Source organism: Zalophus californianus, chromosome 4 (assembly GCF_009762305.2).
Source record: "Zalophus californianus isolate mZalCal1 chromosome 4, mZalCal1.pri.v2, whole genome shotgun sequence".
Lineage (NCBI taxonomy): Eukaryota > Metazoa > Chordata > Mammalia > Carnivora > Otariidae > Zalophus > Zalophus californianus.
Window position 1 is genome coordinate 19,339,803 of NC_045598.1, and position 14,802 is coordinate 19,354,604.

Genomic DNA, 14,802 nt, shown 5'->3' on the forward strand with positions numbered 1-14,802 from the left:
TCTAGCTTACCGAACAGAAAATGCAGAGAAGACACCATTGGGGACTTCGAGTATCTAAAGAGCTGCCATGTGCAAGGGGTCTGAGGCTTCTCTGGGTAGCCCTTGTGGGGTGACCAGGGCAAGTAGAGAGAGTCAGAAAGGATCAGATCTTGCTCTTAGGCTAGAGTGAGGTGACCTTGGAAACTCGGGCTGGCCTGGCTCCCTTCTGAAGGAAACTGTACTGTGTACAACACTACTGAGGGATCAGTCTGGTGCACACAATGGTAGCCGCCTCCATTCTGGCTGGTTCAGAAAGGGACATCTGGTCAAGATAGCTCCGAGCCTGGGTGGGGCAGTGGCCTACAATGTGCTGCTAAGTAAAGATGAGCTGGGAGAATCAAGTTGTCTCTCTTGAATCTGGTCGAAGAAATCCCAGAAAATATGGCAGTGAGCACTGGGAGCCACAGAGGAAAGGATGCCACAAGGCAGGGAGACCAAGCCATGAGTGGTTTGAGCCAACTGAAGCTATGAGGAACCAGTAACTATGAACAAGTAGATGCTAAGAGAAAAACTAGAGTAGAAAAGGAGGAAAATACAGACCAGAGGCAAGAGAAACAGCTGTCATGAGAGGAAGAGACAGAGAGACTGAGCCCATGAGAGAGACCAGAGAGAGAGAGGTCAGTCCTGTAAGTTACCTTGGTTCCCATAACTTTTCACTTCCCAGGTGGCTGGGTGTACTTTCATAAACAAACTCTCCTTTTTTTCTCAAGGTAGATGATGGAATCTCTAGTCCTTGTAACCAAAACAAGCCTAACTAGACTATCCGTCATAAAACGAGAGGCGGAGAGGGCTGACCCTCATAGCAGCACACTCCCCGTGCTGCTTGACTGTGTGGTGGGAAAAAGGAAGAGAAGATCTCCTCTGGGTGGAAGGCTAGGCCAAAGACCTCTACAGGCCTTGCCATTTAGCTGGTCTGTGATGGTATGACACTGGTCTTAAGCCTTCCATGCTTTGTTTTGTTTAAAGCACTTCTACAAACTTAGCCCATTTATCTTCATAACCTCCTCTGCAGTACAGATGAGGTGAGTGAGAATGAGTTAGGACACAGGTCTTGGAGGAAAGAGAGAGGTGAAAGTTCCATTTACAGTGAGGAAACCAAGGCTCAGAAGTTAAATGACTAGGCCAAGGTCATCCGGATAGTAAGAAACAGAGTCAGGGTCTCCAAACTTAACAGCTAAGTTTTCTTTCTATAACTCTGTGCAACTCTCTCCTTCACTCAGGTTTTCCTTTTGCCATAAATCTTCCTGACCTGGGACATGTCAGGATGGGCTACTGGGTAGGGAAATCTAAGGGACCCCCACAGCTGCCCACAAACCCCAGTTCTCTCCTTACCTAGGTGCTTCTGCAGGAAGGCCAACATGGCCCTCACCATAATCTCCTGACCTTCATATGGGTCCAAGCTCCCACGGGTTTGAGTGGAGAAGAATTTACCAATCCAGTTACCAGCCACAAAAGCAAAGTCAGTTTGACTCCGATGAACAGAACCACTAGAGGAAAAGAGAAACAAGTAACTGGTACAGGTCTGGAGATGAGGGCACAAAAATATTTGCTAAGCACCTACCACGTGCAAGGGGCTTTACGTGCGTTATCTCTGAGTTTTCATCACAATCTCGGAAGGGAAGCACTTTCCTTTCAACGGAATCAGAGGAAATGATCTGCCCAAGGTCACACAGCCAGGAAGGGACAGAGTTAGGACTTGAACGCAGGTGTGCCTGGCTTCAAAGCTGCCCTAACTCCTAGGCCACAACGTCTGACAGTGCCGGGGAAGGGTGAGTTAGATGGAGTGGGCAGGCACAGGGCAAGGAGGCGAGGCCTGCCATCCCTGCCATTCTGCTGTGATTATAAACTATTGCACCGTGGCTTTTCCCTGGTGACTTCTGAACAGTCACAAAACATATCAGCTCCTTCTTCATCAGAATCGTGCCACAAAGTGAACAGGAAAAGGAATCACCTGCATTTATTGAAGTAATCAGAAAAGTGAGGGCAAACGCCTATAAAAGAGGGTTTCCAGATTAAAATTTAAGTTCCTAGCTATCAAATACACTTAATTCAAAAGTGAAATACTCACTAGGTTCATTTTGGGCTATGACTCACAGCTAAATATTTATTAGTCATTTCAACGAGGGAAGGAAATCGAAACGCTCAATTTTGGTTGACATCATGCAGAATACCCGACTTTTTAAAAAAATGTGTTGTTTAGGGCACATGAAAAAGTGTAAAGAATAATATAATGGATACCTGAGTATCCAGCAGTCGGTTTAAGAATTTACACAGCCGGTAAATTGCCTTTGGGTTCCCCTTCCCAACTGCTCTCACCTCCCTTCCCTCTGGAGGTCACCATTATCCTCAAACTGACTGGCGTGGGGAAACTGTCAAGCAGTCAGTCCCCTGCTGCCATAAGACCAAAAGGAAAGGGGAGGGCTGGCCCTAAGGAAGACAGCCTACCCAAGAGGAGCAAGGGAAGAAGTACTGTTTACCAAGGGAACTCGCAGTATTCCAGCACTTTGGATTCAGCATTTCAACTACCGAGTGATTCCAGAAGCCTGTGACATGTAGTTACTTGTTTTGCAGAAATAGGACCTGGGATCCTCGAGGCATGTGCAGTCAGGCTCTGCTAGGCTCTGAGTGCAGGGCAGAAGCAAGTCGAAGATGTGTCAGTGGGCCTTCAGCCCTGCACCCGAACTCTGTGCCACGTTCGGATCTGAAGGTCACTCAAAATTTTCTTTCTGTGATAAGTGGTTCCTGAGAGAAAACCATCTGATAGTGCTAGCAACTGAAGTGAAGAGAATATGGTTTCTCTTGGGCAGAATACATATGGTTTATGGAAGATATATGAATTGCGGTATTCAAGGTCTCCAAAAGTCTATCTTGTGACTGTCAAGGGTCTATTGTATTTACACTCTTCAAAAGACTCACTAAAATTCCCAAATGAGGTTAGAGATCTCTGGAGTCCAGCCAGACCCATACTCTCCCTCTCCAACTCACAATCCTACAATACCTTTTTTCCAGAAGGCAGCAGGTAAATCCTGTCAGCAAGTCATACAAACTAGTAAAGGAATTCCTATAAGTGGAGCTAAGTGGAGGGGGACAGATAGGAAACCCTAAAGGAATTAAGACTTTGCACTTCAGGAAGTACTGAAGTATCGTATTAATGGGTAGAACTTACGGATAATTTAGAAGAAATTAATAAGAGAGCCACGACCGAGTAGCAAATGGAGAGAACACTGGGGATCATGATCATGACCCTGGGGCTTACTCACAGGACAGTTATGATCCTGGACTGTTCGTGCTGAGCACATATCTTCTTCATCAAGTTGACACTCTCCATTGTCTGGAATTTCTCAGCATTGATAAAGAACACAGGGCCTCGGGCTTTGGGGTAAAAGTCATGTTCCAGAGGAAACATCCAAGCATCCAGAGCCACAGCACACCTGTGACAGGACCAGACATTTGGAACTGCCATGCGGAAACCCAGGCAAGAATAGTTAGGCCGGTGGGGGAGGGGCAGGGTTCTTCCCTTCACTGGGACAAAAGCTCAGAAAGCCAGGAAGGGGGTATCAGGGCCCAAATCCTTAAGTTAGGATCTTGGATAGAGATCACTTTCACCTGTCACCAAAGATCCTTCTAGATTTTATTTGTTTGTTTGTTTATATTTATTTATTTTAAAGTAGGCTCCATGCCCAACGTGGCGCTCAAATTCATGACCCTGAGATCAAGAGGTGGATGCTCTACTGAATGAGCCAGCCAGGCACCTCAGATCCTTCTAGATTTTAAACTCTCTGGCAGGGTGCCTGGGTGGCTCAGATGGTTAAGCATCTGCCTTCGGCTCAGGTCATGATCCCAGGGTCCTGGGATCGAGTCCCGCATTGGGCTCCCTGCTCCTTGGGAGCCTGCTTCTCCCTCTGCCTCTCTCTCTCTCTCTCTCTCTCTCTCTCTCTCTGTCTCTCATGAATAAATAAATAAAATCTTTAAAAAATAAATAAATAAATAAATAAATAAACTCTCTGGCAGCAAGGATCATTTTCCTGGGTCTACCCTCAGGCAGCTGACCTGGGTTACTCAGAAGGCACTTCATTCAACATTCATTGAGTACTTACTATGTGTTTAGCCCTATGCTGTGGATACAGAGATAAATGGCATAGTTTTTGCTCTTAAGGAGCTCCCAGTCTAGAAGGGGAGACAGAACAGACAAGGTAACAAAATAGAGCTTAGTGCCCTGACTGCACAAGGAGCTTATGTGAGCCCACAGTGTGCATGGCACAGGGGGTCAGGAAAAGCCTCCTTGGTGCCACAGCTCAAAGACATGGCCTGAGTGTCGAGCAGTAATCTGTCACCTGGGGCAAAACTAAGGCCCCAAGATTAGCTCCTCTCCCCTACTCAGAGTTCCTCGAGTCTTCTCAACCTCAATAAAGGACAATCATCTCCCACTCAAATTCTAAAACATAGCCTGACTCAAATTTGTTTCTCTCCAGCCTGCCACCTCCATCCTAATGCCGATCCATCACCTCTGACCTTGACTCTGAAACAGCCTTCCTCTAACTAGCCTCCTGGTTTTCAGTCCTGTCCTGCTACGATCCACTCTTCATACAGTAGCCAGAGGGATCTTTTATTTTTTTTATTTTAAGGTTTTTTTTTTTTAAGTAGGCTCCATGCCTAGCGTGGAGCCCAACACAGGGCTTGAACTCAGAACCCTGAGATCAAGACTTGGGCTGAGATCAAGTTGGACACTTAATCCACTGAGTCACCCAAGTGCCCCCTTGAGGGATCCTTTTTTTTTTTTTTAAGATTTTATTTATTTATTTGTTATTTGACAGAGAGAGACAAAGCGAGAGAGGAAACACAAGCAGGGGGAGTGGGAGAGGGAGAAGCAGGCTTCCCGCTGAGCAGGGAGACTGATGTGGGGCTCGATCCCAGGACCCTGGGAGACGAGCCAGAGGCAGATGCTTAATGACTGAGCCACCCAGGCGCCCCCTTTGAGGGATCTTTTTAAGATTTTTCTCAGAGTCTGGCCAGCTCAGTCAGAAGAGTATGCAACTCTTGATCTTGGGGTTGTGAGTTCGAGCCCCACGTTGGGTGTAGTAATTAGTTAAATGAATAAAAACTAAAAAAAAAAAAAAAAAAAAAAGATTTTTCTCTGCTTAAAACCCTTAATAGTTTCCCATCATACTTGGAATAAAATCGAACTCTCTTACTCTGGCCAAAGGCCCTGTGATCTAGCCCATTTATCTTTCTGATCGTATCTTGACCCACTTCCCCTACTCACTGTGCCTTTCCCACACTGACACTGACACAGCAAGCTTCTTTCTGCCTCAAGGCCTTTGCATTAAGCTGTTCCCTCTGCCTAGAATGATGCTTCCCCTAGACCTTCATATGGTTGGCTTCTTTGTAAGTCTTGGCTCATGTCACTTTCTGAAAGAAGCCTCCAATTACTCCGGCATACCAGCTTGGTTTATTTTCTTCACTACACCTGAGTGCTGAGGATTTGGCTGTTAGCTTGTTTATTCATCTGTCTCTTCCCACAATAACATAATTCCATGAAATCAGAGACCTCGTTTTCTTGTTCACCACTGAGTCCCCAGCCCCCAAACAATTGTGCCTAGCGTGTAACACTTGCATGACAAATACTTGCTGAATGAATGAATCGTGCACGGAGCTCACAGAACATCGATGGGACACACTCACCGAAACTGGGTCTCCTTGGCCAAAGCCAAGACCGCCGTGGCCCCGCCAAATGAATGTCCCATCACAGCTACGCGGCTCATGTTGATGCTGCCCTGAAAAGCAGAGAACTGAACCAAATCAGAAATACGGGGCTGCTTTTTCAGGAATTCTTCAGAGGCAAGAGACAAAGAGTGAGACAATGAGGCAGAAGCACCATACAGGGGGGTGAGCTCCCGTCTGCACGGTAAGAACCTCTTGCTCACCAGAGAGCGGCCAGTCAGGCAATTCCCAAGCCGAACAACTTTCTGTAGTCAGGAATTCTGAAAACTACGTTTTTCATCTTTGTTTTCATAATCATACCACCTGTAATACCTGGACCAGGGGAGACATCCAAAAATACATGAGTAAACGACTGGGCATAAGTGATGTGACTCCACACAGATGCATCTGTGTAAGGGCACGTTAGGAACAAGAACTGTCTCCAACCCCTAGATCCCTGCCTTACAACTGGTCCAAAGGGTGACAAGGTGCCAAGTTGAGGACAAAATGGAAAGCTCCTGCTGCCTCCACTTCCCTCTGAAGCAAGGCCTGCTTGTGCAGAAACAAACCCAGCTTCATCTGCCTCTGGATATCTGTCCTGACTTTGATCCAGCAGAGGAAGTCTGCTTGCTCTTCCATGCTCTGCAAGGATCTATTTCGAGTTGTCCCCAGAAGGCTGCAGGGCACGGTTATATAAAAAGCCACTGCAGTCGCCTTCCGAGGGGCTTGGGAAATCTCTAGTCTTTGCAGCCCAGCCTCTGCCCTGAACCCCTGCTCTCCTCTGCTTCCCCCAATTTCCACCCTGAGGCTCTATACCTAAATCCTCTCCCTTTGCTTAGTACCTTCAGACTAACAACTGGTTGATAGCCGCTTCAGCTTTTTTTTGATAGGTTAATATATTTATATACGCCAAAAATCAGGAGCATATAGCGAAGTCACCCACATACCACATTCCCTTTCTACACAGCTGCCCAACACCTACCCCCAAAAGGGGCCAGTTTCTTCAGTGTCTTTGGAGAGCTTACTTATGCACACATAGGTAAATGTGAATCTGTATGTCCCCACTTTTTACACAAAACTTACCTTTGTGCATAATAGTATTAGTTACATAAAGATCTTCCTTATTTTTTTAAAGCTACATCTGGTTTCCCCATGGCATAGGCGACTGGCTGATCACCAAATCTGTCTCTCTTCTTCCTGGACATACAGCTAGACTCTGTTTCCCAGCAGTGGGATGTGGCCTTGGGACTGAGTTCTAGCCAACAGAAGGAGCGTGAAAACGATCTCTCTACTTCCAGGCCTGGCCCATAAAGAGTGTTTCGTTCAAACCTCCATGCCCTTCCCCACTCTTGGCTTACTGCACACAGTGGAGCTGGGGTTCACAAGTGGAAGAGGGTAGAGCTATAAGCTGAAAGGAGCCTGGATCCCTGAATCACCCTTTGCAAGAGGAGCACCCACTTGCAAATTTGCATGGGAGAGAAGTAAATTTCTATTGTGTTAAGCTACTGAGATCTGGGACTTAAGAGTTACAGCAATTAGCGTTACCAAAACTAATACATTCATTTTCCCGTAATCTATTAAACCATTTCCCTTACTAGAGAACACTTAGGATACTACCAATCTTTTGCTATTACAAACAATGGTGGAATGAATAACCTTGTACATGTATCACGTTGCATGTGCAGATTATAGAATAAATTCCCAGAACTGGACATTGCTGGGTCAAAGAATATGCACATTTGTACTGTTGATAGCTATTGCCAAACTGACCAGCGTGGGGCAATCTGTACTCTCATGGGCAACACAGCAGCTTCCCCATAGCTTTGCCAACAAGAGTGAGTAATCAATTTTCAGAGCTTATCTGCAAGGTGAAAATGTTCTTAGCTGTTTTTATTCTGTATTTCTCCAAATCATAATAATCCAACTCAACTCTAGCCTGCCCAACGCCTGTCTTGGCTCACAGGCACGCAGCCCTGCACTTCAGTGCCTGGGACCCTGCCTGTCTGCTGGGGGCTGGCGGCACACATCACATCGTTGGAAAAGTGCTTCATATGTCTGCCTTTCCAGCTGGCTGCCCAGGCGGATACTGTGCCCCGGATGGCCTTGACTTGACCAGAGCCTTTAAAAGGCATTTTCTAACAAGGATTTGGGGCACAAAGCACAGGCTTTGGGATCAAAAGGCCCCAGTGTGAAGTCTGACTCTACCACTTACTTGGCTATGTGTAGCCTCTTGGATCCTTGGTTTCTTTCTGTGTAAAGAGCTAATAATGCTTGCTGCATAAGTTTGTGTGAGGGGCTCTTATCATAGTAAGTACTCATACAGCAGTAATTGTTATTTTATACATATTTATATATATGTATTTATATACATATAAACACACACACCATTCTCATTCATGCAATGGAATACACATGGCTATTAAAAATCATGCCATAGTCTCCCTGCTCAGCAGGGAGTCTGCTTCTCCCTCTGACCCTCCCCCCCTTCATGTGTTCTCTCTCCCTCTCTCATTCTCTCTCTCAAATAAATAAAATCTTAAAAAAAAAAAAAATCACGCCATAGAAAAATATTAACTGGCATAAGAAGACATTCAGACTTATGCTAAGTGAAAACAAAAAGGCCACAAAACAGCTTGTATTAAATGATAACATTATTGTTTTTAAAAACGTATACACATGTGTTACGCATTTTAGAGTAACTGGAAAGATGAACGTCAACATGTAAAAAAACACTTTTTTTCTTCATGCTTTTGTGTGATTTCTTGGTTCTCTAAATAGAGCCTGAGCTACTTTTGCAATTAGGTGGGAACGATCGGGGGATGGGGGCGTTGGGAATGTTATCTGCATAGGTACCAAATTCTATAGCTGGGACAGTTTCTATCCTCCTGGGAGGATTTTTGGGATTCCCTCAAAGGAAGGAATTAGCCTGCTGTAGACACGGGTTGTTTGTTGCTCAACAGACCTTCCTTTGGGGAATGAACCATTTTTCCCTTATCCATGTGGCCCCGTAGGGATGCCAATCCTGGCGCTTAGGTTCCCCTGACCCAGAAGTGGGTGTATAACGTAGGCAGGCCAATCAGAATACCCTGTCCCTCTGGTACAGTGACTGGTCCAGAAGGGACATGTAACCCAGGCAGGGCCACAGCCTTCCCAGAATAGTGGAAGCCAAGAGAATCTCTTTTCCTTTTAAATTTGGAGCTGTGTTGAAATATAGGCTTGGGCTGCCAGCAACCATCTTTCCTGCCTAATGGAGAGAGAACGGTGAGAATGAAGCCCACACACACAGAGTGGAACCAAGCCAGGAGAAGGAAGAGAGAGTGCCAGAGCTTTGATGACAATGTCTGAGACCCTGGATCTCGCTACGCTGGCCTAAAGCCAGTCTGCCCTTGGACTTCCTCACTTATTTGAGCCAATAAATTCTCTTTTGGTTTAAGCGAATGAGTTAGGTTTCTGTTATTTGTAACCCCAAAAGTCCTGATGAATACATGCGCTCCAGGTCATACCAATTATTGCCATACCTTCAAGGTCATCAGATCCAACCCATCAGGAAAGATGTTAAGGACGATCTGCCCAGCAGTGACCTCTTGCAGGATCCTCAACACCCGTGTACACTCGTTTACCCTCTGATGTACCTGCAACAGAGACAGTCATGGTGGGGTCTGGAAGACGGCACAACTGTCCAGCAAGAACCTCACTCTCCAACAGGGCCAAGGGAAGAGGTAGGGAGAGTGTAGCCACCTGGATCTCAGCAAGTACTGGGAGCTCCACATCCTGAGAAAGGCTCGGCAACCTCCTAGCAGCTCACATAAGCGCCACCTAACAACAGTCCACTGGGGTCAGCACTGCTGTTCAGACTCTACCCACCTCCCCATTGGGGGGGGGGGGCAGGAGGACCCAATAAGACAACATATATGAAAGCACCTTGAACACAAAAGAAAGAAGAGTGTTTTTTTTTAATCAACCCAGTACTGGACTCTACTTGCCTATTTATAGCATACATCTATTGTTTCTGTCTGCCTAGCACTTACCTGCCCCCACTTCACCCATTACCCCTGACTTTTGAGGACTGTGACCCCCTCAAATCTATCGACCTATTTCTGATGAAAATTTCCCATTTGGATACTTCTCCCGGGCCCAGGAGCCTCCTTCCAGGATTTTTCATAGCGCAGCTTGAGGCAGGTGTGACAACTGGGGGACGACCACCCGAACAGCCCTATTCTCTCAGGTGGTGAGGCCAAACATGTGCAAACTCAGTCCATCTAACCTTGTAAGGTAAGCCAGTTTGCAGATAAGACCAACCAGCAGAGACAGACAGAGAAAAAAATGTCTTGACGGTATTTGAGTCTGGCTCCTGTGGCCCTGTCCCTCTTACACTCAGCCTGTATAAGCCAGTCAATTCTCCATTTTGCCTACCAAGATTAAATTGAGTTTCTGTCACCTGCAATTGTTAAGAGTGTTGATTATTACCCCATTTCTCTGCTGTGACAAGCTCAGACCCACTACGAGTGAGATTTCAGGTCAGAAGGCTAGTTCAAAGTCTTCTTAGTGACTGTAGTATCAGGAGGACGGGCTTATTAACTCTCCCTCCCCTACTGGCACAAGCCTACCTGGCAATTCCGGACATGGAATTCCTTCTCCCCTTCTTCAATCTGATGGTGAGGGAGCCATTCCTCCTCCAGTGGCTCATGAGTAAGCTGGCTCTCCCCTGGGGCCTGCTTGCAGAAACAGGTGGTCGCAGCAGACCCGTCCCTGAAATACACATGCCGCCGGAGAAACTAGAGGATACCCTTGAGCTTATTTCTCTCCTTTACTAAATCCTCCATTCCCGCCAAAACACTGGATCATCTTTTGGCTAGCAGGGAGAAAGATCCAGGGGCACACATAAGAGAGTAGAAAAAACACGGATTTTGAAGACTGACTTGGGTTTGAACCCCAACTTGGCAGTGTCACTTCTAGCAAGTGAACCTTTGAACTTTGGTTTCCTCACCTTGAAAATGAGTAGAATACCTGCCTTACATGGTTGTTGTGAAGATTAGAAATAATATATCAATAAGGGACTAGCCTATATCCTAGCCCACTGGTAGCAACCCATCCAAGAGTTTGTTATGGCCATCACCCCCTCACCTGTGTTCCAGGACAGCAACCACGAAGCCATGGGAGGCCAGCTCCATGCAGAAGGCTGAATACAGCGTCCTAGAGATGCAGGAAGGAACAGAGGGAAGTAGTCAAAAGAATTGCCCCCCTGCAGCTCCCATTCCAACCATGCTCTGCTAGTGACCATCTCAAAAGATTGAATGGAGGAAGTTTCATCTGTAGCAGCCCTTCCTCCTCAAGGTGCTTTCTCTGGTCAGCAGACCATTCGTCTCACCAAGGCTCCAAGAAGCATGTGTAAATCGATCCATGGTGTTTTCAACCCCACAAGAACCTTGACTCATCATCCATCTCCTCCACCTACCCCCAAAACAGTTTGGTACATTAACAATTGCATTTTTATTGTCTATGTATTATTGTATATCTCCCAAATTAATTGGCCAGATCCTTGGAGACAGCACTCTGGCTATTTCTGTAATATGCAAATATGCACCTGTGACTTAGCATGTGAATTTGTCTGTCCTCCAACTTCCCAGAAAAAAAGGAATATGGCAGACACTGTTAACTGCCTAAATACTTATTTTTCTCTCCTCCTTAGTAGCAGAATCTTATTTTCAGCTGAAGATACAGGCATCAATTATGACATTTCCCAGCCTCCCCTGTAGCCAGGGTTATCTATGTGATTAAATTCCAGCCCAGCAATAGAAATATAATGCTGCCCTCATAAGTAATTAAAATTTTCTAGTAGATACATTTTTTAAAGTAGAAAAAAAAAGTGGAATTAATTTTAATAATATATTTAACTCAATAGAGCCAAAACATTATCATTTTAACATACAATCAAAATGTCTGAATTAGGGGGCGCCTGGCCGGCTCAGTCCATAGAGCATCTGACTCTTGATCTTGGGGTCATGAGTTTGAGACCGACACTGGGTACAGAGATTACATTAAAAAAAGAATGTTGGGGCGCCTGGGTGGCTCAAGTCAGTTGGGTGTCTGCCTTCGGCTCGGGTCGTGGTCCCAGGTCCTAGGATCAAGACCCACCCGTGTCGGGCTCCCGAGCAGGGAACCTGCTTCTCCCTCCCTGCCCCCCTTGTGCTCTCTCTTGCTATCTCTCTCCAGGTAAATAGATAAAATCTTTTAAAAAAATTATTAAAGGGCGCCTGGGTGGCTCAGATGGTTAAGCGTCTGCCTTCGGCTCAGGTCATGATCCCAGGGTCCTGGGATCGAGTCCCGCATCGGGCTCCCTCCTCCTTGGGAGCCTGCTTCTCCCTCTGCCTCTCTCTCTCTCCCTCTCTCTGTCTTTCATGAATAAATAAATAAAATCTTTAAAAAAAAAATAACATGTTTAAAAAAAATTAAATAAAAAATTTTAAAAAGAATGTCAAATTAATGAAATATTTTATTAAGTTCTTTTTTTCCCATATGAAGTCTCTGAAATCCAGCGCATACCTTATACTTCAGCACATCTCAGCTTCGACCAGCCATATTTGTGATGTTTAATAGCCACATATGGCTTAAAAGGACAGAACAGCTCTAGTCATGGGACGTAAGCAACTGTGTTGTATAGAACTTTCGGGGGCGGGGGGAATAAAAGCTTTCAGGAGAGTTCTCCCTTCCCATTGCCTGGAATGTGGATGTAATGGCAGGACCTAAAGCAGCCCCCCCGAGGTCATTAGACAGCCTTAGAAACGGAAGGCACAAGGGGAAGAGCAAGGTGATGAAAGAAGTCTCTGTCTACCACTAGTGTTCTTTTATCTGAGCAAGAAATAAATTTCATACAGCTTAGGTCACTATGGTTTGGGTTTTTTCTGTTAATACAACTTGCCCAGATCCTAAGTTATTCAGGAAGGTCAGGAAGGACAGACATTAAATTTCCTTTCACCTTCTCTCATTTCTCTGAGGGAGGCAGTGAACTGGGCATAAGAACCAGAGAGATCTCTGATGCCTTCCTAGTTCAGACTGTGTAACCTTGGGCAAGTCTGCCTCTCAGAGCCTGTTTGGTCATCTGTAAAATACGCACCCCCATGACCTACCTCACAGGACTGTGTGGAAACCGAAGGAACACAATGCAAGCAGGGAACACTTAAATGCACATACTCCTCCCTGGGGTGGGAACCCAGAGGTCTGGAAGGATTTCAAATCCTGAATCAACCACACATGCAACAAGAGGAAACCATGTCCCTTTCCCTCCCTGCCTTTTGGCTTGGAATTTCATTCTGGTGAAGGAAGAGTGTTTATAACTGGCTTACCCAGGTCGATTGAGGTACGAAGTCTCAACACAGATTCTTAGACCAAAAAGACCAGTCTCCAAAGTCATGTGCTCACCTGCTCTCTGTATAAAATACCTGTGAGCTTAGGAGAGAATGTTTCTTACTTCTTTTTCCTGCTAGACTACAGTCCTTCTGAAGGCAGGGACTCTATCTTATTCACTACTGAGCACACAACCCCAGCACGGCCCCAGAATATGGCAGGTACTAAATTTACTGAATAAGAAAGCAACACTAAACACCATCTACTTGCTTACTGGCCTCATCTCTGCGTTTACTCTCCTGCCACAGGCTACAGTTATGTGAGTCCATGTTCGGGCTCCCCTACTGGATGCAATTCCTTGATTTATCTCCACAGGAATCACCTTTTTCTTATGCCATGGTGCTGGTACAGAACAGGTGCTCAACAGATATTTGCTAAACAAATGAAAACCTAGCAAAACATAGCCCTTGTGTTTGCTTAAAAAATATTCATTGGGAAACTACTACTTTCCAGGTATTGTCCTAGGCACTCACTGGAAGAGATAGAAGACAGATATGGTCTCTGCCCTCATGGAGCTTACAATCTAGCACGGAAGACAGACAATCTAGCAGGAAAGACAGACCTTAAAGAATAATCACACATGTAATTCATTCATTACAATCATGTTAAGTACTGTAAAGTACAGGTATCTTATGAAAGCACATTACTGGAAAACATCATATAGTACAGGGATCAGGATGGTGTCCCTGAGAAAGTCACATCCAAACTATGACCTTGAGGGTGATCTGGAATTAGCCAGGCAAAGATGAAGGGGTGGGGGGCATGGGAGGAAGAGAGGAGCAGAACAGCAAATATTCCAGGCAAAGGGAATAGCCACAAAGCACAGCAGAGATAAAAACTCTGAAGCAGAAAATAATGTAGCGCCTTTATGGAAGTGAAGGTCAGTTTGTCTAGAGAGCTGGAATGGGGCAAGTAGTAAGAAACAAGGCTGGAGACTTTGGGACCTGCATCCAGGTAAGACCATGAAAGGAGCTGAAATAAGTTCAAAGGGCTATTAAAAAGACCAGGTAGGGAAGCAACATTCATTCATTTATTCAATAAGTATTTATTGAGCACCTGCTATCTGCCAGGCACTGTTCTAGGTGCTGAAATGACAAGGTCATATTTGCTTTTAAAACAGATCTCCCTGGGGGTCCCTGGGTGGCTCAGTTGGTTGGGCTCAGGTCATGATTTCGGGGTCCTGGGATCGAGCCCCACATCAGGCCCCACACTCAGCAGGGAGTCTGCTGGAGAGTCTCTCTCCCTCTCCCCCTCCCCCTGCTCATGTTTTCTCTCTCTCAAATAAATGGATAAATCTTTAAAAAACAGAACAAAAAACAGATCTCCCTGGCTCCAGTGTGGACAATGGTTTGAGGAGTGGGGAGGCAAAAGCAGACACCTTTGGGAGGTGTGACACTCTAGGACATAAACTAGACTTACATGTTGGTAATGAACATATAGACAGAATATTCACAAATTTAAACAGGAACATATGGACTAGTAAGTAAGCTGTATAACACAGCAAGGTGGAGAAATCAGGATCCCCAGGAAGAATTCTGAATGGATACTGCCTTACAAACATCAGGCAGAGTTTCCCAAAGTCTTCCAGTTCACCATCTCGTATTCCTCATGCAGAGAAACACAGAGCACTGCATGTGTGCATGCTTACTAGGTGCCAGC

The 14,802-nt window shown here is 45.7% G+C and overlaps 1 protein-coding gene across 3 annotated transcripts in view; it reads right to left on the bottom strand.

Annotated features, from left to right (window-relative positions):
• Positions 1-14,802, bottom strand: part of PAFAH2 (platelet activating factor acetylhydrolase 2) — a 48,185-nt gene that overhangs the window by 24,495 nt on the left and 8,888 nt on the right. For all 3 annotated transcript variants that reach the window (XR_003521532.1, XR_003521531.1, XM_027602863.2), the window contains exons 5-10: positions 10,864-10,932; positions 10,347-10,488; positions 9,258-9,371; positions 5,722-5,813; positions 3,300-3,470; positions 1,372-1,526 (exon numbers count right to left, since the gene is read on the bottom strand). Coding sequence is in view for 1 of the 3 variants with exons in the window: in XM_027602863.2 (XP_027458664.1) it covers positions 1,372-1,526; positions 3,300-3,470; positions 5,722-5,813; positions 9,258-9,371; positions 10,347-10,488; positions 10,864-10,932 (743 nt within the window). In the remaining 2 variants the exon portion in view is untranslated. The remainder of the gene's footprint in view (positions 1-1,371; positions 1,527-3,299; positions 3,471-5,721; positions 5,814-9,257; positions 9,372-10,346; positions 10,489-10,863; positions 10,933-14,802) is intronic.